Source organism: Hyperoodon ampullatus (assembly GCF_949752795.1).
Source record: "Hyperoodon ampullatus genome assembly, chromosome: 14".
NCBI classification, from domain to species: domain Eukaryota; kingdom Metazoa; phylum Chordata; class Mammalia; order Artiodactyla; family Ziphiidae; genus Hyperoodon; species Hyperoodon ampullatus.
In genome coordinates this window covers 71442355-71466972 of record NC_136927.1, presented here as the reverse complement: position 1 = coordinate 71466972, position 24618 = coordinate 71442355, and the positions used below count along the sequence as shown (strand labels likewise).

The window sequence follows — 24618 nt, the reverse complement described above, 5'->3', positions numbered from 1 at the left end:
CTGCCGATGCAGGGGACACGGGTTCGTGCCCCGGTCCGGGAGGATCCCACATGCCGCGGAGCGGCTGGGCCCATGAGCCATGGCCGGTGAGCCTGTGCGTCTGGAGCCTGTGCTCCGCAACGGGAGAGGCCACAACAGTGAGAGGCCCACGTACCACAAAAAAAAAAAAAAAAACCCAAGTTTTTATTACCTCACGGGCATGGGTCAGGAATCCTGATACAGCTTGACTGGGTGATTCTGGCTTGGGGTCTCGCACACGATGCAGTCCTCTTAGAGCTCGACTAAGGGAGGATCTGATCCCAAGGGCACTCACGTGGCTGTTGGCAGTCCTCAGAAGATCCTATTAAAAGATCGCTTACATGGCTGTTGGCCTCAGAGCCTCATTAGCTGTTGGCTGAAGATATTATTTCTTTGTGACGTGTGACTCAACATATAAGATAACTCACAACATGGCCGAGAGAGAGGGGAAGGGAGAGAGAAGAAGAGAAAGAAGAAGAGGAAGAGAGAGAAAAAGGGAGGAGGGAGGGATAGATAAGGGGAGAGGGGAAAAGAGAGGGGAGAGGGAGAAAGAGTGGAAGGAGAGAGAGGGGGAGAGAGGAAGCGGGAAAGAGGGAGGGGGTAGAGGAGGGAAGGGAGGGCAGGAGAGAAGGAGAGAGGAGACGAGGGCAAGGGTATGCAAGACGGTAGTCTTTTTATTACCTAATCCCCAAAGTACCATCAGCGCGTCACTTTTGCTACATTGTTTGAAGTGAGCCAAGAGGTGTCGCCCACTCTCAGAGGGGCAGGGCTGCACAGAGGTGTAGATTCCAGGAGTAAATCACTGGGGTCATTTTAGAGACTGCCCACGACCTTTGGGGTGGTCCTTAAACGTAGCCACAAAAGTGGTGATCTTTGGCAAATGTTCAGGATTTTCTTGTGCAAGAAATACTGAGTTTTAGCCCTTTGCAGCTCTACAGTAATAACAGTCACACGTTAAATAAGTATCTCAAGATATCTTACACTGTCCAGATTGACAGCTGCTTAATACGGATCACTAATTGAATTTGGGGTGGTGCTCCCATCTTCTTCCTAGTCAGGTTCAGTGAGGGGATTCTGAAGGACAATGCCGGGTTGGATCCATGCCTCCCAGGTGGTTCTGAATTTTTCTATCTTACATCTTTTTGATAGTTCTGAGCATATGCTTCCTGTTTCCCATTTTTAAGCAACTATCCATCATCCTGATTGAAAACATAATTTTAAAAATATTGTACTTCTAAAAAATAAATGAAGAGTGTCATTAAAACTTTCAAAGCAAAACAGACATATTTTTTCAACATTTCTGTGTTGAAGAGAGAAACCCGCTACTACGGCAGGATATACAGCCAAGTATAGTTGTATGTTTGTCAACTGTATGTCTGAGCACAGTCAGGAATCTGAACTGATTTGTGAACACTGATGAATTTGAGTACAATAAAAAGCAAAAAATTAACACAGACTTGACATCAAAAGCATTATTTATAGCTGAAAAAGCTGATAATTTGAACCTCATCAAAATTAACATTTTTGCTTTGGGAAAGCTCATGTGAAGAAATTGAAAAGACACGCTATAGAGTGGGAGAAAATATCTGCAAACCACCTATATGACAAAGGACCAGTATCTAGAGTATATAAAGAATTCTTAAAACTCAACAGCAAAAAATCCAAACAATCAGTGACAACAGTCCAATCAGAAAATGGGCAAAAGTTATGACCAGACATTTCACTGAAGAAGATATACTAATGGCAAATAAGCACATGAGAAGATATCAGCCATTAGGGTAGTATAAAATAAAACCACAATGAGATAACACTACACACATATCAGAATGGCTAAAAAAAATGATAACACCAAGTGCTGGTGAAGATGCAGAAAAACTGGATCGCTCATACATTGGTGGTGGGAGTATAAAATGTTATAGCCACTCTGGAAAGCAGTTTGACAGTTTCAAATTCCATATGACCCAGGAACTGTACTCCTTGACATTTATCCAGAGAAAGGAAAACTTCCAGAAATCTGTACAGTTACGATTGTTTATAGCAGCTCTATTTGTAATAGCTAAAAACTGGAAATGGTCCAGGTGTCCTTCAACAGGTGACTGGCTAAACAAACTCTAGTATATCCACACCATAGAACACTTAGCAGTGAAAAGGCATGAACTATGGATGTAGACAACCTGGATGAATCTTCAGGGAATTATGCCAAATGAAAAAAGCCAATCCCCAAAGATGAGGTATTGTCATTTTTGAAATGTCAGGCTTTTAGAATGGATTAGTGGTTCCCAGGGGTTCACGGTGGAGCGGAGGAGTGAGGATCTAGTATTCATTTTATATTTCCCTGTATTTTGTTTGCTAATATTTGTGTAGGACTTTTGTCTCTATGTTTATGAGAGGGATTGGCCTGAAAGTTTCTTTTTTCGTGATATCCTTGTAACCTCTTCGTGTGGCGGTTATCTTGGGCTTGTAAAGTGAGTTTGGAAGTACTTCTTTTTGTATTCTGTGAAAGAACGTGTCTCCAGGCGGTAATTCCTTGAAACCTTCCCATGTGTGTAAAAGTTCAAGCTTATTTCGCTCTGTATCTACCAGTAGAATTTTGTCCTATGAAGATGTTCTGTCTAAAAACTGTCACTTTGTGCATCCCTCGGAAGTTGCTCTCTATTTCTTTGGATTCCCTGTGCCTGTATTTGAGAAGTACATAATTAAGATGTTAGAAATATCTAGAACAGTGCCCGAAATTTGCCTTCTGCTCCTTGTCTCCTCTCTTCCCTGCCCTTATATGCTTTACCTGGCACGGAAGTACCCAGCTGCAGGGACCCTCAGTGGACACCAACATGAAGCCCTTAATCCTGTTCTCAGAGCCCAGCACCCTCCTGGCTGAGTCAGAATTGTGACCTTTGGGGATGGGGACAGTGGCCCATGGTTGGCGGGGTCTTGCATGATTGTGTTGTTTCAAAGTTCTTTCCCCAAGAGAAAGTTCTGCTAAGTCTCTCTTTAGGCTGGATGTGGCAGAGTGCAGAGGCAGCCCTAGGGGAGCCAGGGGGGATTTGGAAGAGGCTAACTTTTCAGTTCCTTTACATAAAGGGGCCAATCATCTCTTCAACTCTCCCCACAAACTGAACAAGCTGTTACGGATAAGCCTCTTAATCCATCCAGACACCCTTTCCTGACACTTCAGAGCAGTCAATACTTCTAGTCACTTTCAGCTATTTCAGCAGCTTAGAGACTAATTATGCATCTGCCTCCTGCACATAGGGATATGCCAAGGAGAGAAATTTGCAAAATAACAATATTGCTAAAGCCCCAGCCCTTTCGTTTACTCACTGTGGCTGGCAGTGTAATAACTGATGAAGCTGCCTCGACTCAGGTTGTCCTGAATCTCACATTTCTTTCCTCCCTCCCATCACCCCCTCTTCCTCTATTCCAGCTTTTCTCAGACATGTTCTGTTAAGACAGCTGCCATGTTTCCACCCCTGGTGCTTGTTGAATGTGAGTTGCCCGTCCTGGTGGGAGATGAATGGCTTCCTCATGCGTGAGCTGCAGATGGTTTCATCGTTTGTGCTACCTGAGCCCAAGATGCCCCAAGCGCTCAGATGCTCCGAGTGGAGATGACAGGAGGCTTGAAAAGCTGCGTCCAATGGCCCATTAATGGAGAGGGCTATGGGGTGGGGAGACGGACCAGCATAGGAGGCCAAGTGGGATGGGAGTAACTCACATTTATTTAGGGCCGGTCTTGTTTCAGGCATTTATTTACATTTGATCTTCACGAGGACCCAGTGAGATATGATCCATTACCCTGGTTTTACACATGAAGAAACTGAGGCTCAGAGGAATTATGTAACCTGCCCACAGTCATACAAGTATAGAGGTTGTAAGCCAACCTCTATCTGTTGGACCCAGTGATCTTGCAATTTCAATACACCATACTGTCCTTTGTAAGTGAAAATGAATATGGAAATGCAAAGGGATGGAATGAAGAGTATTGGGCTTATCGTGAAGAAGTCGGTGTAGTGCACTGGGATGCTGGGCAGGGAAAGTGAAATGGACCCCCGCTTATATGGACTGGGGGAGCTTTGTGGAGGTGGAGGGGAGACTGTGGCTCCACAGGTGTGCACATGCCCAGTAGTGACCCCGCCTGCTGAATCCTAGCCTTATACTGGTCCCATCGTCCCCTTCGCCTTACATCCATTCAATGACCAAGTCCTCTCCAAGCTCCTAGTCCCTCTGACTCTGCCTCTCCAGCCGCATGGTCCTTATCTCGGTCCAGACCTCCATCATCTCTCCCCTCGGTAATGGACATGACTTCCCCCCGACTGTGGTCTCTCTCCTTTAGAGGAGGACTCAGAGGAGGTGTCCCAAGAGACCATGTGTCCGTGTCACACCACTGCTTACAACGCCTCAGGCTCCTCAGGAGGCCCTTCCTGATCTGCTCCCTGTTGACCTCTCAGATCACCTTGCTGCCGTCTCCCTGACTTTCATCTCTGTTGCAGAGGATGTGCCATTCCTGAGCGGCCCAGTGTCTTCTCACCTCTGGGAAGGCTCCCTTCTCCCCAGGTGCCTGTTAGACTCTCTCATCCTTTCATGATTTCATTATTGGATTTCTCCAGGAAGCCTTCCCTCACCTCCTCCATCTATCTCTCCTTTGTGTTAATTTCCTAGGGATGCTGTAACTAACGACCACAAACTTAGCAGCTTAAAACAACACGCGTGTATTGTCTCAAGCTGAGGAGGTCAGAAGGCTAAAATGGGTCAGCAGGGCTGCATTTCTTGTGGCTCTGAGGGAGAATTGTTCCGTTGCCTTTGTAGTTTCTAGAGGCCGCCTGCATTCTTTGCCTTGTGGTCCTTCTCCACGTTCAGCTGTGCAGCCTCTTTCAATCTCTCTCTGACTCCGATTCTTCTGCCTTCCTCTTTCACGTATAAAAATCCTTGCGATTACATCAGGCCCACCTGGCCCTTCCAGGATCCTCTCCCCACTCAACCACCTCCTCAAAGGCACTTCCATCATGTAAAACCCTGGGGATTAGGACGTGGACATCTTTTGGTGGCCATTATTCTCTGCACCCCCGTCCTCTGTGTGTCCACAAGGGCCTGCCGTTCTCCAGCCTTTACCACTTTATTCTGCATCTCATTGATTTGTGCATCTTCTTCACTCTCAAGTCTCTTTGGTTCCTGCAGGGTAGAGAGAGCTACTGGTTTTGACTCACTGTCCTCAGAAGGGAGCAGCATCAGCCCTTACTACATTTTTTGTTGAACAAAAGACCTTTTCTCCTTGACTCCCATCTAGCTGCCTCACTCTCTGGCTGACTGGGGTGTTGAGGACACTGGGGCACTTCCGTGCATCAGTTAGGATCACAGACAGGAGCAAGGCAGCTGGGTGTCCCGGTGACAGCACATCCTAGCTGCACGACCTTGGGCAAGTTACTTACCTTCTGTGCCTTCATTTCCTCATATGCAAAATGAAGGTAACTCTAATATCTACCTGTATCAGTCAGGGTCCAGGAAGGAAACCCCAAACTATGCTAGATATTTCAGAGAGGTTTTTAAAAATTAATTAATTAATTAATTTGGCTGTGCTGGGTCTTAGTTGCGGCATATGGGATCTTCGTTGCAGCATGTGGGCTTCTTAGTTGTAGCATGTGGGAACTTTAGATGCAGCATGCAAAGTCTTAGTTGCGGCATGTGACCGAGGATTGAACCCGGGCCCCGTGCATTGGGAGCGTGGAGCCAGGCCACTGGATCACCAGGGAAGTCCCTCAGATGGTTTTTATTGAAGGGAATTACACAAGTGTTGGAAGATTGCTGGAGCAAATGTGGGACACAAAAATAACCAGGAGATAAAGGAAGCAGCTAGGGTCAGGGTAACAGAAGCGAATAGGTGGGGCTATGGGACCTAGGAGTCTGGAGGAGGGGCCTTGCCGGGCTGATGCCAGGACCTCTGAGGAGGGAGGCTCCAGAGATGGTACCACATTTGTAAGGGGGCCCGGCCAGCTTCCTCTAGTACCTCCAAAAAGATTCTGTGCTATAGGGGCGTCTGATTCTGAAGATGTGGAACCCAGGCTCTCCTAGGCCCCTCTCTGGGGGAGATAGACTCTTGATGCATACTTTCTTAGGGCTCTTGATTAGCAGGTGAGGAAAGAAAGGCCCTTCTAGAGTGATGACTCCACTCTCAATTTTGGGAAGTGGCCCAGCAAAGAGTCATCTCAAAAATGTCTAGGCTATGGGGGAGAAAGAGGAGCCAGGAGCAGACAGAGTGTTGCAGATCACAAACTTTCTCCTGGTGCTAAGTCACTGCCGAATTATGCATTTTTAAATGACTTCATTGGTTGCAGCACGACTGTGTGAAGTAGACCAAGGCTGAGCTCGTAAATGTATTTGCTTGTGGAAGAGCTGGCAGGAGTACACACTGAGAGGACTGTGGCCCCTTTTCATTCTGACACAGCGAGGGAAATGCCTATAATGTGATCTTTGTGTCTCTCTATGGGGGGCACAAAATGGGGGCACCAGCTGTTTCCCACCCATTGCTGACTAGCTCCACCGACTGCTGGTTGGGATGAGGAAGATAACAGTAGCTAACACAGTGCACTTGTTATGTACTGGGACTTTTCCAAGGGTATTGACTGCAATACCTTATATAATCCTCATGGCACCCTCCATGGGGGAGGTATTATTGTTGCCCCCATTTTACAGATGAGAAAACTGAGGCATGGAGAGGTTAAGTAACTTGTCCTAGCCTTCAAAATATCCTAATTTGAATTTCTCCAAACTGAGAACATCCTGAGACAAGGGTTTGCAAATAGTTTATTTGGAAGTTGAAGGGAACACTGGTTGAGTGGATGGGAAGTGAGGCAGGAAAAGGAAGGAAGACACTAATTCAGTATGTCCAGAGTCCTTATAAGAAAAGAGAAATTTGAACATAGAGACACAGACACACAGGGAAGAAGTCCATGTAAAGACAGAGGCAGAGATTGGAGTAATGCATCTCCAAGCCAAGGAAAATCAAGATCAGGATCAAACATCAGAAGCAAGGTGCCAGAAGAAGCAAGGAAAGATTCTTCCCTGGAGCCTTTGGAGGGAGCCTGTCCCCTCTGACACCTTGGTTTCAGACTTCTCACTTCTAGAACTGTGCGGCAATACGTGTCTGTTGCTTTAAGCCACCCAGTTTGTGGTACCTAGTTACAGAAGTCCTAGGAAATCAGGGCACTTGTCTTTGGCCCCAGAGGAGCTGCTTGGCTGAGGGGCAATGCCTGCACCCCTAGAGCAGCCCATATCCAATTAATAACACAGGGGTACAAAAGGCTGCCCCCTTGCCTCAATGAGGGGCCAGGAAGTGGTGCATTTTGTGCTCCAGAACGCCCATGGAATCAGGCTGACCTCGTCTGCAGCCAAACTCACATCCTTGCTTCCATAGTCTGCCTTCTTCTGAGAACTCTCCTCCAGTCAGTCACTGCACAGAATCTTCGTCTCAAGCTCTGCTTCTTAGGACCCTGGGCTAAGACACGCTGGAACACAGAGAACACAGCTAGGAGGGCATCCCAGAGGAGAGCTCACACTTTTTTTTTTGCCCCCACAGAAGTCAACTTATTTTTTTATTTTTTTTAACTGTAGAACCAGCATGTTTTTTAATTTTATTTTTTTATTGAAGTATAGTTGATTTACAGTGGTGTGTTAGTTTCAGGTGTACAGCAAAGTGATTCAGATATCTATCTCTCTATATCTATATCTATATATTTTCTTTTTCAGATTCTTTTCCCTTACGGGTTGTTACAAAATATTGAGTATCGTTCCCTGTGCATAGGTCCTTGTTGGTTATCTATTTTCTATATAGTAGTGTGTATGTGTTAATCCCAAACTCTTAATTTTTCCCCCCTCCCCTTTTCTGCTTTGGTAACTGTAAGTTCATTTTCTGTGTCTGTGGGTCAATTTCTGTGTTGTATATAAGTTCATTAAAAAAAAAGAAAAATGAGAGCTCACTCGTGACAGACAAGAAAAGGTGAGTCACCTGAAGAAGGGGAAAGAGCGTTCCAGCAGAGAGACCAGCACAAAAGCACCTCCTGCTACCTCTGCGTCACTTGTGTGTAGAGCTGTGGGTTGAGGGGAGCTTAGTAACCATGGAACCTGGAAAGGTAGGGAGAGGCCCACTCTCGGAGGCCTGTATGACACCCTGGTGGAGAGCAGATGGAGGAAGACCTCTGGTATGTGTTTCAAAGTACTATCTCACCATTAAAACTCTTCACCAATTGTGAGGACAGCTAGTCATAGCTAATGTTAGGGACTTCTGCATCTGGCAGGGAGCGCTCGATGACTTCCCATGTATCTTCCACATCTGTGGTTCCCTGACCGTTGACTCATGCTGCTGCTGGGTTAACAGAGTACTGGCTAGTTACTGGCTCTGGCTTCTCCTTCTCACCAAAACCACTTCTCTGTGACCTTGAAAGATAAATCACTTCATCTTCCCCAACTGTGGGGATCCTAGTAGCAGGAGATGGTATAATGTAGTGATGATGAGCGCTGCTCTGGGATCTTCCTAAGTTTGAATCCTGGTTCCTTTTCTTACTAGCCTTGTAATTGTGAGCCATTAGCCTCCTTAAGCTTCAGGATTTTTAAACTTAATTTTTAAAAATGGGATTGATAATAACCCCTGCCCGAAGAGTGTGCCAGGATTGAATGAGATGATGCAGGTAAAGTCCTTAGCAGAGTGCCTGGCACGCAGCTAGTCCTTGGTGAGCACTTGCATTCTGTTGAATGGACAGGCTGGGGAGCTGACATAGAAGCACACTTTTTGCATTAATACTTGCAGCACAAAGAGGGTCTGTGCAGTGTTGAGGGAAGAGTGCAGACTTTGAGAAGGCCTGGGTTTGAACGTAGTTCTGCTCCCTCACTGTGGGAGATTAGGCAGGCTCCCTAAAGTAGCTGAGCCCTGTGGTCTCCTCACCTATGAAATGTCTGCTTTGCGGGGTCACCAGAGCAAGAAAGATGATGAAGAAGCAGGTAAAGTGCTATAAAATAATAGTTGCTATGATGAGAGGACCGTTCAGAAATCAAGTCTCAACTTACGGTGGAGACCTCTGAGCAGTGCCAGAAGCGACCAGGATCTCTCCTTGTTAGGAGCAATGGGTGGGGAATTGGCTTGGCAAATGGACCCAGTTCTGATTCTTGATTTCTGGTACCTGCTACCTGCTACCTTGGCAGATGAGAGGGGAGATTGACTGTTAAATACTCCTAGTGGTGGAGGGCATAGAACCCCAACAGAGGTCCCACCCGGTTAGGAGAGCTCAACATATAAGAACACTTTACTTATTTAAAATGCTTGTCTTGGAGAAATGACAGCCTCTTCAATAAGTGGTGCTGGGAAAACTAGACAGCTACATGTAAAAGAATGAAATTAGAACACTCCCTAACACCATACACAAAAATAAACTCAAAATGGATTAAAGACTTAAATGTAAGATCAGACACTATAAAACTCTTAGAGGAAAACATAGGAAAAACACTCTTTGGTATAGACCACAGCAAGATCTTTTTTGACCCACCTCCTAGAGTAACGGAAATAAATACAAAAATAAACAAATAGGACTTAATTAAATTTAAAAGCTTTTGCACAGTGAAGGAAACCATAAACAAGACAGAAAGAATGGGAGAATGGGAGAAAATATTTGCAAATGAAACAACAAAGGATTAATCTCCAAAATATACAAACAGCTCATGGATCTGAATATCAAAAAAACAATATAGTTAAAAAATGGGTGGAAGACCTAAATAGACATTTCACCAAGGAAAGACATACAGATGCCCAAGAGGCACATGAAAAGATGCTCAACGTCACTAATCATTAGAGAAATGCAAATCAAAGCTACAATGAGGTATCACCTCACACCAGTCAGAATGGCCATCATCAAAAAAACTACAAACAATAAATGATGGAGAGGGTGTGGAGAAAAGGGAACCCTCTTGCACTGTTGGTGGGAATGTAAATTGATACAGCCACTATGGAGAACAGTATGGAGGTTCCTTAAAAAACTAAAAATAGAACTACCATGTGGCCCAGTAATTCCACTACTGGGCATATACCCTGAGAAAACCATAATTCAAAAAGAGTCACGTACCACAATGTTCATTGCAGCTCTATTTACAATAGCCAGGATATGGAAGCAACCTAAGTGTCCATCGACAGATGAATGGATAAAGAAGGTGTGGCACATATATGCAATGGAATATTACTCAGCCATAAAAAGGAACAAAATTGAATTATTTATAGTGAGGTGGATGGACCTAGAGTCTGTCATACAGAGTGAAGTAAGTCAGAAAAGGAAAAACAAATACCATATGCTAACACATATATATGGAATCTAAAAAAAAAAAAAAAAGGTCTGAAGAACCTAGGGGCAAGACAGGAACAAAGAGGTACACATAGAAAATAGATTTGAGGACAAGGGTTGGGAGGGTGAACCTGGGGCAAAGTGAGAGTAGCATCGACATATATACACTACCGAGTGTAAAATGGTTGGCTGGTGGGGAGCAGCAGCATAGCACAGGGAGATCAGCTCGGTGCTTTGCGATGACCTAGAGGGGTGGGATAGGGAGGATGGGAAGGAGGCTCAAGAGGGAGGGGATATGGGGACATGTATATGCATATGGCTGATTTGCTTTGTTGTGCAACAGAAACTAACACAGTATTGTGAAACAATTATACTCCAATAAAGATCTATTAAAAAAAAACCAGGTACATGTACACCTTCCCTGTGCCCCAGCAGTTCACTTCTAGAGAAAGAAAAACATATGTCCACAAAAAGAAAAGAAAAAAAAAAGTCAGTTTGACTCCCGTGTTCATTGTACCATTATTCTCAGTAGCCAAAATGTAGAAACAACTCAAGTGTGTATCAGCAAATGAATGCATAAACAAAATGTGGTCTATACATACAATGGGATATTATTCACCCATGAAAAGGAATACATTTGTGATATATGCTACAATATGGATGAACTTGAAAATATGCTATGTGAAATAAGGCAGTGAGGAAAAGACAAATTTTGTATGATTCTATTTATATGAAATATCTAGGTAGGCAAATTCGTAGAGACGGAAAGTAGAGTAGAGGTTCCCAGTGGCTGGGAGAAGAGGGGGATGGGAGGTATTGTCTTATGTTTATAGTTTCTTTTGGGGGTGATGGAAGAGATTTGGAAACACAGAGCAGTGATGGTTGCACAACAGTGCAAATGTAATTAATACACTGAATTATACACTGAAAATGATTAAAATGACATATTTTATGTCATATATATTTTATCATAATAAATATTTTTAACCACCCCCCCCACAAAAAAGTAAAATGCTTGTCTTTGGAATAAACACCCACTTCAGGTTTATTAGAGGACATTTTTAGAAACACAAACAAAAAAAGAAAACAGTACTCATTTCCTCACGACCCTAAGGAAAACACCAACATTTGGTCTGTTTATGGCTAGGCATTTTAAGAGGCATAAGTAAGTGGGATTTTTGGGGTTCATGTTAATTTAGTTAATATTGGACTTCTGTACCTTTGGAGAGTCTTGTCTAAGGGAAAAACTATTCCAGAGAAATTTTTTGTGTCCATTTTCAGGATTATTGCCAAAGCAAGGGTTAACCATTCATAGTGAAGTTGCTTGCTTTTAGGCACAATCTAAATGCCATTGGGATTTCTGTCTTTTTTTTTTAAGTTTGGGTTTTGTCTCCCATTTGGTCTGGCATGAGGCAGTGATTCTCTTCTAGACTCTTTTCTGAGAAAGAAGAGTCCTGTGGTAGTAATTAGCCCACAGGACCTATCCTTTTGCTATCCCAGTTCCCCCATCCTAGAGGTGGTGATTTCGACTCACCCCAATGTGGACTAGGGTCTATTTTCAAGTAATTTTTCTCCAAGGAAGGGTGTGTAGATAATAGGTCTTCTGCACTTTTCAGAATCTGAAATTGTCTATCTACTGGCTTTCCCAATGCACCACAACTTAGCTGGCTATAAAATTCTTGGGACACGCAACACCCTCTTAAAACCTTGTGTGTGTGTTATACTATTGTGGTTGAGAATGCAGACTCCCCAGTAAGGCTCCCTTGACCTTAAGCCTGGTTCTTTAAATTACTAGTCATCTGGCATTGGGCAGATTACTTATTCTGCATCTCTTTCTTCTGTTCAGAAAAACGTGAATCATAGTATTCATAGTATTAGCTACCCGTAGAGTTGCTGTGAAGGTTAAATGAGTTAATATTTTAAGGCGCTAAGAACAGTGACAGGTGCATCAAAAACGTGCAGAGCTCGTTAGCGGCTGCTTCTGTCATTTGTGAGGATTATTACTGTTATCACCTTCACCGTTATATCCCAGTGTTTCAAATTGAAATGATGAACTCTGGAAACTGATTTTTTTAGTCTTTTTGTTTTGTTTTGCTGGAGATCTGTTTTTGTCTAGATGCTGTGGGAATTTTTCTTTAGTCTGGTATTTCAACATATTGTCAGTATGTGCTTAAGTTTGAGTCTTGTCATTGATTTTTCCTGCAACCCACTGTGGTCTTCCTAGTCCACAAACTCAGACCTTCATTTAGTTCAAATAATTTTTTTTTTTAGCTATGTCTTTGATTATTGTTCTGTTCCAGTTGTTTGATGCCTTCTCCCAAACACATCCGGTTCCCAGCTTGGATGTCCGTCCACTATTCTCTCTGCCACTCTCCTCTCTCTTTTTCACCCCTTCCTTGCCACCTCGACCTCTTATTTTGGGAAAACTTGGCCAGTATTTTCTCTGTCCAATACAATGAGACATTCAATATTTATTGAACCTTGGCCATAGGTTAGGCTAGGACACAAAGACTAATTCTAGTTGGCACATACTGCTGGACTGGATGCTGTATCTACTTATTATGTCTTCTGCTTGGGGACCTCATGGGCCAGAGATGACTGAGACAGTGGAGTCTCCTACTGACAACACAGCCAGGGTAGAAGCAGTAAACATATCCACATAGAATCCCTATGGTCCTTGGCAGAAAATTCAGATACTTTTATAATTTGAACCATCTTTAATTCTAAAGATGAAAATACTGAGAACCACTAAGACTGGGTGGTATGTCCAGGGTCACACAGCTGACTAGTGGTGAAAGACAAAGAAAGGCAGACCCCGGCCCCAAGCTAGATTCCCTTCTCCTCTTTGATCATCAATGCCTTATTTTATGAAAGTACTGCATGCCAATGGGTAGAAAATCTAACCATCATGATGCTTTTGAAATACCTACTCTGTGCCTAGCCTTGTGGTCTATGCAGCAGAATTGAAAAGAAAAATGGGCATGGTTTGGTTCAAAGCAAAAGAAACGATGTTCCAGTTGGGAAAAAATGTGTGCAAAGGTGTGGATGTGGGAATGCTAATAGCCTGTGGGTATGTGTGGTATGTTGGCGGGTGGGGTAGGGTGGAGTATTCCCGTGGACTCTTATGGGTCAGTAAGTACAATGCAGTTGGAAAGGTGATCAAGTGGGAGGCACAGGGTGATAGACAGTGTCAGAGGCCGGGCTGTATTCACCTTAACCATGTCTCAGGGCTCACTTCATATCTTACTAACATTCAGTTTTTCTCACAATATTTGATTTCTGTCTGGAGCAGACAATACATAATCGCAAAGCTTGCTCTCCAGCTATTTGAAGCCCTGTTGCTCTCTGTAGGAATTTCTGGGGAGTCAAACTGTTATAAGTGCTCACAGCAGGAAAGAGAAAGACAGAATTGGTCTGGAGATTGCTGTCTGAGGATGAAGCAGAATTGCACTAAGGGGTCACCTCACCACCTACACGTTGAAGGAGAGCCTTGACCAGTCGGGGGCAGTAGCTGCCCAGGCCTCAGGGATGATGGTCCGTGGGGTTCTTGTCCTCAAAGTACTTTTATTCCCAGCTAGAGGGGGCCAGAGCCATCTCCCAACTCAGATCTCATCTCCCTGAAAACCAGGCTCCCTCCCTCTTGATTTGGTTCAAACCTTTGTCAGCAGAGAGGGCCATCGGATGTCAAACACTTCCTCCTGGCTCCACACAGCTGATGGAGTGGGACCAGGTAAAGAGAGGGCTTGGTCATTTCATATGTGAAAAGACTCATGAATGAGAACTGATGTGTGCCTGAACAACCTCTTGTTAAGAAAGCTCTTGGGAATCAAGCATCTGATGCTGCTGATAGAATTGTGTGGACAAAAATGATATGGGATTAAAGGCTCATTCCCTCTGGGGTTCAGTTCCAAGTAAGATTTTGTGGCATTCTTCTTAATTCAAACCCACCTGCTGGGTTACAGGCAAGCCATATTTTTGTTTGTTTTCCTTAGACATTTTTTTTAGGTATCATTTACATACAGTGAAATACCTATATTTTAAGTGTACAGTTTGATGAGTCTTACACAGTTCTAGCCAAGATAAGGAAATTTTTATCACCCCAGAAAGTTTTCTTATGCCTCCTTCCAGGAAATCACTCCACCAGCATTAACACGGTTCTGGTTGTTACTATTTAATCACGCAAATCAATGTGTAGTCCATTTTAACACCCCAAAAAGTTCTCTTATGCCTCGTCCAAGTCAGTACCTGTTCCCACAGGTAACTGTAATTCTGGCTTTTATCGCCATAGATCAGTTTTGCCTGTTCTTGAACTTTCCATATAAGTGGAATCATTATGCATTCTTCTTTTTTGTCTTCTTTTGCACAACATAATTTTCTTTTGAGATTTGTCCATGGTGAGTCTCAGTTGTTTGTTCCCGTTCCCTTGCTGCGTAGTATTCTGTTGTATGTATGTGTATCAGTTGATTGATCCATAAGCATCAACCTAGGCCTGGCTTGTCCTATGATTTTCTCCTCTTCAGCAGCTTCTGAATTAACTTCTTTCTCTCCTTATTCCTCTTTCTCTCAGTCCTTGAGCGAAAGCTGGAATGTGAGCTCCTGGCAACCAGGACTGTGTCTGTTTTGTCTATTGCTGTATCCTCAGTGGCTAGGACTGAGTGTGACATGAAGCAGATACTCGATGTTTATATAATGAGTGAATGAATAGGTGTGCAGAGTACATAGTTTTTAAAAATTGTTTACCAGTCTGGCTCTGGGTGGTACCTTACCAGGCAACTCAGAACTGCAGGATTCCTAGGACAGTCTCTTTGCTCACAGACTTAATGTGAATTTCTGGCCCCATAGATCATGCCCAAATGTTCTCTGCAAGAGCTTCCCTAAACTCTCAACTAGATTAGGCCCCTTCACAGGCCTCATAACTGTTCCTGTCACCCCATCATGACTCTCCTTCCACGTTATTGTCAATGCCTCTTTAATTGGCTGCCTTGCCTCGTGAGTCCATGGGTACACACAACCTGTATTTCTTTTCACCACTAAATTGCACACACTCAGCACTCTGTCTGGCACATGAGAGGCACAGAGTACACACTAGTTGGGGTTTCTTTCACAGGGAGTTTCTCTCTGCCAGGTTGTTCATCTCAAGACCCCACAATTAGACAAAACCCTTCATGCAGAGAAAGATGGATTTGAAAACACGGCCTGTGCCCATTCATATGTGGAAGCCCTAATCCCAATGTGATGGTATTAGGAGTTGGGCCTTTGGGAGCTGATTAGGTTTAGATGTGGTCGTGTGTGCAGAGTCCCCATTATGGAATTAATCCCCTTGTAAGAAGAGGAAGAGACCAGCACCATGTGAGGACACAGCAAGAAGGCAGCTGTTTGCCAGCCAGGAGGAGGGTCCTCACCAGACACTGAATCTGTTGGAACCTTGATCTTGGACTTCTTAGCCTCCAGAACTGTGAGAAATACATGTCTGTTGTGTAAGCCACCCAGTCTATGGTATTTTGTTATAGCAACCCAAGCTACTAAGACAGCCTCTGTGGAAGATTTCTACCTAAGTTATAACATTAAATGGGTAGAATCATGTTTTTTTCCTTCAAATGTTTGAGCCCAGATGTTGAATCTATGAATGTGTTGGGTGGGTCATAGTCATGGGAACCTAGATGTTTACTTGGCGTTGTCCTGGGGAAATCTTAGTGTGTTTATTTTCACCCAAACGCTTGGGAACCTGGAGCCTGGAAGTACTAGGTCTATGACCCCTACATCAAGTTCCATTTCCTTACATGATTGTGCTCCCAGCCCTTAGCCCCTGCAACAAAGGGTGAGGGTCCCAGAGAAGTGTCAGCTATTAGGGGCATGTGGGCTGTCATTAGAATCTCTGTGGATTTCCTTTATTTTCAGCATAGACTCTTCAAGCGTTCATGTAGGGGCTTCAAAAGCGTTCATGAATTCCTGAAACGATGTACAGAACTCTAGGTAGTAGGCTTATGTGCATTTTCCTGGAGAAAATCTGGAACTTCTCACCACATTTTCATAAAGTCCTTTGAATCAGCCAAAGTTAAAGACTACTCTTACAGACTTCCTTCAATGATCTTTCTGGTTAATTGCTTAAACATCTCAAGTACAAGAGGAGAAAACGATGGGCGGGAATGCTACCTGGGCCCTGAGTTCCAAAGCTGCCTACACCTCCTTCTAGCTTCATGGGCTCTCCCTGGTCCTTGGTTTCCTGTCTGATGACTCTGGTGGTTGGATTAGATGTCTTCATGGAGTTCTCGCACTGTCCGTCTGAACAGTTCATCTCAGAGAGGACAGCTGATACAGATAAACACGGTCTTTCTGTGCATTATTTAAAAAGGTGGTACCTACCAAAAAAATCATTCTGTGTCTCATTCCTGCTTTTTTCTCTTTGAACACTAGTGCATGTGGCTTCTAAAGAATGCCATTTATAAATCTATAAATTACTAAAAACAGAAAAAACAAGAATAATCTGATGGCCTTTTGGTGCCACATAGGAAACACTAGGATGTACTTCATGACAATTCTTGAGGGGTCAGAGGGAAGGATAGTCTGCACATGGACATGTAAACTAGTTTGTCATTTGAGATGGAGACATTTATATCCTCGAGGGAATGTTGGTTACTATACTTGCACCTACCTTCAGAAATACATGAAAAAGGACTAAACATTTGGAAAGATTGATACTGTATTTTCTTTCTGGTGGTCAGCAGTTTGCTGCTAATGCCTGAAATAGGAGAGCAGAAACCATTGTGGAAAGCCAGTGGAAGAGAGTTTAATGTAGCCACTTGCTCAAGCCTTAAAGTATTAAAGTCCGCTGATCTTAATTCTGTCCAGGGCTGGTCTGTGAATAATTATACTAAGGAATTGGACAGAGTCATCACAGAGCTATAAAATATCACCCGTGGGGCCTCATTGGAGACTGATGGGAACTCTGGAGAGTTGATAATGGTGATCAAAGGGTCTATATATTTAAAATGCACAGAGGATGAGCCCGGAAATTATCTGCCTGCCAACTTCTCTACCTGGAACAAATTATCCAAAAATCAATCTGCAAACACCTTTGAGATAACAAGGCCTTGAGTAATAACCTCCATGGCTTTGTAAAGAAAAGCATCTAGCTTGACTAATCTGCTTAATTTCCTCCTCTGACCAAATGGCAGGCTATAATAGAGGCAATCTGAACTTGTCCCTGAAGATTTGCTTCGAGTCACACTGAGAAAATATTGTCCACCTCTGCTTCATAATGATTATTCTCTTTCAGGAGAACCTTTGTTGCCAGATAATTAATTAGAAAGAAAACACTGAATGAGCCCTATCTATCCCAGAGCTCTCACCTGAGTTCCAAACTGAAACTCATACCTGCCTTAGCCACCTGAATAGCTCAGAGGCTCTCCAAAAGTTCTTGAGCACAGCTAAGTTGTACTCCACCCCCAAATGCCTTCCCCACCCTTCACTTCCTAGTTCTACTCCAAGAATCAATAACTTGTTCATACCCTTTGATAGATAATCCCCTTCCTGGAAGTTGGTCCTAAGAAAATATGAGACAAGATGGACTGGAATCATTTGCACAAAGATGTTCTTTGCAGCAAACAACTCATGTGCCCAACAATCGGAGAATAATTAGTGTAATTATCTGATGGACTGTTCTATCACTATTAAAGACAGCGATGGTAAAATCCACATAATATATAAACAAAGTCCTTTGGATCTAATAAGTGAGGGAAGGAAAGAAAATCTTCATTGGGTCTGTGTGTTACTGTGACCACAAAAAAATTGTTTAAGTATACACATAGAAATTGGAATGGAACATGGAGAAATAAAAATGGTGATTATATTGGGTGGTAGGGAAGGGGCCTATCTTCTCTTTCTTCTCACTTCTTTATTGTTGTCCCACTGCCATTTTTTGCTACAAATAAAAATAAATATATCCACATTGATCTGTAGAAAATGGGTATTGAGAGGCAAACAGCTTTCCAAAGGGAGAGCTGGCCTTGAAAGGCATCAGATGTGGGTTCCATCCTGCCTTACCTGCTCCACTATCTTGGTTAGGTGATCTGATCACTTGGGTTCTCAGTTTTTTAATTCATTAAAACGGAGATGATAATGTCCCAAGAATTACACAAAGTGATGCAGATGAGATTTTCCGGTAAATAAGGATAAAGTACATGATAATTTGCCAGTGAGCTAAAAATTGCCAGAAAGAGGCCACCATGAATGCTTGCTGAAATTCTCGTCTGTTCAGCTGAAGTTATAGAACTTAATGGAAGAGAGATGGCAACATGTAGGAGACCCAAGATTACTCAGCATGACTTTTCCCTTGACCCTTGATTCCCACTGGGGTCACTGTGGCCAGTGCCCCTCTCTGCTGGAGGAAATTGCTAGGGTTGAGGAAGAAGCTGAATTTCTGCTATGCCATCATCTCTTTGCTACTTAGGCTCCTATCACTATTTGGATATTTGGAAGGACATCCACTAACAATCTATGTGTCCCTATAAAATAAATGTTTGTAAACTCCTGACTCTCCTGGGTTTTGAACCAAACTCTGCTTTAGTAAAGGCAGGTTCTCATGTGAGGATAGAAAAGAGACTGTTACCCCAGGCAGCTTTGCCGTGTTCAAGAAAAATCTTTTCCTCACAATGGGCATCATTCTTTCCTTTCTTTAAATGAAGGAGATACAGTAGGTGTTGAATATAGTTACTTAAGAAATACTTAAATGAAGGAGATACAGTAGGCGTTGAATATAGTTACTTAAGAAATACTGATTCAGGTATTTACATACAATTATTTAATGAAAGTAGGACGTGAATGGGTTGAGAAAGGGATTTGGGCTGTTTTCTATGGCTGTCCGGAATTCTGTCCTTGGTCCTCACGTGTTTGGCGTCTGCTCTGTAAACCATTTGTGTCTGACATCCTTGCCTGATTCCTGTCTTTCAGAGCCTCCCACGCCCATCGCCCCCCCAGAGCTGCTGGCCGTGGGGGCCACATACCTGTGGATCAAGCCGAATGCCAACTCCATCATTGGAGACGGCCCCATCATCCTGAAGGAAGTGGAATACCGCACTACCACCGGCACCTGGGCGGAGACCCACATTGTCGACTCTCCCAACTATAAGCTGTGGCATCTGGACCCCGATGTGGAGTATGAGATCCGGGTGCTGCTCACGCGACCAGGGGAAGGGGGCACGGGACCACCAGGGCCTCCGCTCACCACCAGAACCAAGTGTGCAGGTAGGACTCTTCTTCCTGATTCCGTTTTGTGAAGTTGGGTGGTTGCTGGGAGTGATTGCTCCTGTGACAGTCATTCCTCAACTTTGGTATGAGTGTGCTTCCTGTTGTGATAAAAAAAAAAAATAGTTTTGGTCTTGCCTTAGAGGCTCCAGAGGCATCTCTGGGGACCTCCTGGCTTTGACTGGGAGTCTAAGAACCACCTGACTCTAGCTGTGTCATGGAGAGGTTCCCGGTCCTGACAGTGTTTCCTGGGACACTGATTCCCTCTCTCCAAGGGCTTCTGGTGCCACTGGTGTGTTTGAGCCTTCCTGGTGCTGACAGTGCCTCTGAGGGCTCTTGATTCTGTGTCTCTGACGGCTCCTGGCCTTGTTTCTTTGAGGGCTCCTGGCTGTGTCTCTGAAGGTTCCAGGCTCTGGTTGTATCTCTGGGGGCTCCTGGCTCTGACCATGTGACCTAAGGCTTCATTTGGTCTATGTCTCTAAGTGCTTCTGATTCTTGTTGCATATGTCAGGTGTTCCTGAATTTATTTTTGTTCCTGAGGACCTCTGGGCTGGGCCTGTGACCCTGATGAGCTCTTGGTTTTGACAGTGTCCCCGAGGGCTCCTGGTTCTAGTTCTGTCTCTGAGGGGCTCCTGGCGCCAGCTACGTCTTGAGTGCCTCCTGGCTCTGAAAGCGTCTCTCAGTGGATTCTGGAAATGCCTTAGTTCCTGAGAGCCTCCCACCTCTGTGTCCCTTGGGGGTTTCTGGCACCTACTTAGGAGTCTGGGCTGAGACTCTCTGTCCAAGGGTCCTTTGGATTCTACATCCTTACAGGCTCCTGGCTCAGTGTTCCCTGCAGCCAGGCTCCAACGGTTTCTCTGAGGTTTCCGGATGCTGCTAAAGAGTTTGCTGACTAGGGCTGTGTATGGGAGTGTTCTTTGTATCTATCTCCAAGAGCTCTAGGCTTCTGTGGTGTTTCTAACAAGGGGTGTTGTCTGGGATTGTACCCCTGACTGTACCCCTGAGATGTTCTGGCTTCAAATGCAACTCAAGAAATTAAAAGGACTCAGTGTTTTATGGGTTTGTTTGTTTGTTGCTGCAAATCACATTATTTATTTTATCTCATTTTTCCTAAGTAACCGTTTGATGTAAGTACTTTTATCTCATATATAAATGAAAGAATAGAGACTCAATATTTTTAAAAATTTTATCCAAAGTCATAGAATTGGCCAACAGCACACTCAGGATTTGCCCTCAGGTTTCCTGACTCGAATGCCCTTGATCATGTGGTGTACAGAGCTGGGGGTGCTCCAGTGGGGGACCAGGGAAGTGGCAACGTGAGCCATTGACTTCTGAGGGAAAAGGAATCCTTGATGGCTTCTGGGTCGGGAGAGAAGGACCCATCAGCACAGTGACTTCCATAGAACAAAAAAGTAAAACACAGTCAGTTCTGCTATAATGCAACATCCGTGTGCCTAAAAATCATTGCACTATTCAAAGTTATGCAGTAAAAACCACTGGGCTTATGGGGGAAAATGGGGCTGGGGCACAGCACTCATCAGTGACACACCAAAAAGAGAGGAACCTAGTAAAAATGGCAGCACAATTGTACACGTGTTAATGGCTAAGATATGCATAAATACTGTAATACAAATGGGGTGTTACCGTGAAATGTCCTGGAGTTTGCCTTTGGAAGTGGGTATCAGAAAGGCTGCAGCCCATGAGCTACTATGCAGTGGTGGAGGAGGGCTGTCTGAAAGTGGCAGTAAGTTGTGACACCGTGTGTGGATCAGTGTGGCTTGTAACACACACAGTGAACGAAGGAAGCAGGTAGATGTTTGAGGTGGGTGCGTCTTGTGTGTTCCTATGTGACTCAGTCCAGCTGGGTGCAGTTTTCTGCCTCGCTAGTGTTTCTGTGTACAAAATCTCACATAGCAAATGTGAAATTCATGCTATGCTCACATTGTTCCCTAATATAGCAAGTGTGTTGGAAGACATTTGCAGTTTCAAAATAAGCGTTATAGCAGAATTGAGTGTAACCATTCTTAAGTATCTCAGTAGTGCGTCTTGGTAGCATGTAACCCAAAGTTAGTGAGTATTTCCTTTGCTTGGGAATATTCCTTTGAATGTTATTGAACCACCACGATGAACGGAGATGCCATTTTCTTGATTAGTTTCAAAAACAGGCCTTTGGTAAAATTCCTCATTGAAACTTGATTATAAAACTTACTACTTTAAAAAGACATAAGGATATGTTATTAAACCAGGTAATACCTTATCTCAGCGTTACAATTCAGTACTCATCCATAAAAATAATTGATTTGATCCTGCCAATGAGACTTTTCTCTTTCTACAGGGTTTCCAGGGTTTTTGATCTTTGTAAATGATATTCAAAGTACTTTAACAGCCCCCATGGACTTATTTGCTGATGATCATATAATGCATTTTGAAATTCAGTCGCAAGATGATCATCTCAATAAAAATTTACAATCTATTGCGAACTGTTGCCGTGGCTGTGTAATGGATTTTACATGTTGAAAACACGATTGTCTGACTATCACTATAAAAATTATGAGTTGAAAATGCTGTTAGTGGTTTTATATTTCAACAAATATTGATGTTTAAGTAAGTTATGCCTAAAGTCTTGAATAACCCACAGTTTACAAAATGTATCATCAAAGAGGTAATCTTTTCCACACTGCTACTGATGGTAGAGTGTTCTTTGCCTCATAATTAATTTTTAAGAGAATTCCAGGGCTGATATCCATTTGTGGAGGCTGTTTATTGGGGTTGGTAGTCTGAGTTTTTTCCCCCTTTCTCTATTCTATTATTAATCGTACCAGAAATGTACTCATTATTTTAGAAAACAAAAAAATGAGAGAGTGTGGAGTGTGGAAGGTATAATTTCTGCCCAGAGGAATTTACAGACTGGGTTAAGATTCCAACAAAACAGCAAACAGAGTAAAGCATAAAGTCAGGTATTGAAATAGCACACTTTGTGGAGAAAAACAAGTTTGGCGTGGAAAGAGCTGTGCTGTTAAAATGATCTCGAGCAGTGGATTTCAAAGTTTTGTCCCTGGACAAAGAGCATCGGCATCACCTGGGGACTTGTTAGAAATGCAAATTCTTAGGCCCTGTTCCCTGACCTAGTGAATCAGAAATTCTGGGGATGGAGGCCAGAGATCTGTGCTATAAGAAGCTCTCTGAGGGATGCTGATGCACACCCACATTTAAGAACCACTGATACAGTGTCATACGCAGATGCCACTTTGGTAGTATGCCCATTATATTGCTTGATCCTTGAGGCAGTTCTGAGAGGTAGATGGGAAAAAACTGAGGTACAGAATCATCAGATGAAGCTCACAAGTCAATTACCTTCTTACAGCTAAATCTCTTGGCCTAAGGAACTCTCCATCGCATGGTTTGATGGAGTTTCCTCCGCAAATGTTCTCTTGAGGGTGGGACTGAGTGATCAAGAGACTGGTAACTATGGAGACAAGCTGAGCATGAATAGCCTCCATGCACTGCAGCTATAGTCCTGTTCATCAATCATCTACTGAGTCCCTTCCATGTGCCCAGCTCTGTGCTAGGTGCTGGTGGCAGCGGCATGCAACTGGAAGCTACAAGCTCAGGTATCAAGAAGATGCCAGGAGGCCCAATTCAGCAAGGGCAGGTGGCGATGATTCTGGTTCTGCCAGGTCACTAGGTAGATTCTTGGGGCACTGGGAGCAGGTTCTAACCCTTAAGGGGAGAGATTGTCAAGAGTTTAGCTATAGTGCAGCATCCCAGGCCAATAGTCTAGAGTTCATAGCAAGACCCTTAGCCAATTAAGCTAGAGCCTGGACAGGTTTATCATATAGGAACCTAGTAATGTGAGGATAAGAGAAGAGAGCCATAGATGACACTCCCAGGCTTCTGGTTTGGATGCCTGGGAGATGAGTGATGGAGCTGTCTTCTGGGATGGAAAACACAGAAGACACTTTAGGGACGAGAAAGCCAGCCCAGGTTTGAATATGTTGTGTTTGAGGTGCAGCTGCACAGCAGGTGATGGTATAGGTCAACCTGGAGCTCAGGAGAGACCAGAACGTTACCTCTTCTTCTTCCAGGAGAACTACCAGGTTGCACCTGGATTTGAAAATCAAAAGGACGTCTTTGTACCAATGAAAGCAGTTTAATTCTCTTTCTTCATGCTCTTCTCTTGAGATGCCCCATTCATTTTTTTTTCTATTCATCATTTTGTTCCTTTTGGTCAGTTTAATCATTTGCCATCTTTCCTGAGATATAAGCCTGGGGAGCAAACACGATAATGTACATCAAAGTGCTTTGAAAAGCTCAAAATGCTCTTTAGATACCTGTAATGAAACAAATCATTATTTGCTGCTATTATTGTTATGGATGTCATGATTATGAGCAATGATATCAAAACAGGAAGTCCTACTTGTCCACTTCTCTGGACTGACTGGCATTTGGAAGGGTGGGCCGTATTCTTTTGTTGTGTTTCATCATCCCATGGGAAATCCCATTTCAGAACACGATGATCGTACTGTAGTCTGGACTCTTAGAGATTTTCTGGTCTAGAGCAACAGGTGGTTTTCTCGGGCACAAATGCAGTAGCAGACGTCCAGTCATAGGAGCTGGGTCCTAGAGGGGCTCTCCGGTGCCCACCCAGTCTCACCTTGAATGCCACATCTGATGGGGGTGCTTATGTTCTCCCATGGAAGACCAGGTCACTGCTGGGGATCCTGGATGGTTATTATTATTCACTACCCAGTGTTAGCCTAGTTATCATAAAACTCTGGATGGCTTTATTCGCAATAGCCCGGAGATGGAAACAACCTAAGTGTCCATCATCGGATGAATGGATAAAGAAGATGTGGCACACATATACAATGGAATAGTACTCAGCCATAAAAAGAAACGAAATTGAGTTATTTGTAGTGAGGTGGATAGACCTAGAGTCTGTCATACAGAGTGAAGTAAGTCAGAAAGAGAAAGACAAATACCGTATGCTAACACATATATATGGAATTTAAGGGAAAAAAATGTCATGAAGAACCTAGGCGTAAGA

The 24618-nt window shown here is 43.7% G+C and overlaps 1 protein-coding gene across 10 annotated transcripts in view; it reads left to right on the top strand.

Moving 5' to 3' along the window:
- Positions 1-24618, top strand: part of PTPRT (protein tyrosine phosphatase receptor type T) — a gene marked incomplete at both ends in the record, with an annotated part of 1101453 nt that overhangs the window by 469694 nt on the left and 607141 nt on the right. For all 10 annotated transcript variants that reach the window (XM_079719321.1, XM_079719325.1, XM_079719327.1 and 7 more), the window contains one exon: positions 19278-19571. In XM_079719321.1, the coding sequence (XP_079575447.1) occupies positions 19278-19571 (294 nt within the window). The remainder of the gene's footprint in view (positions 1-19277; positions 19572-24618) is intronic.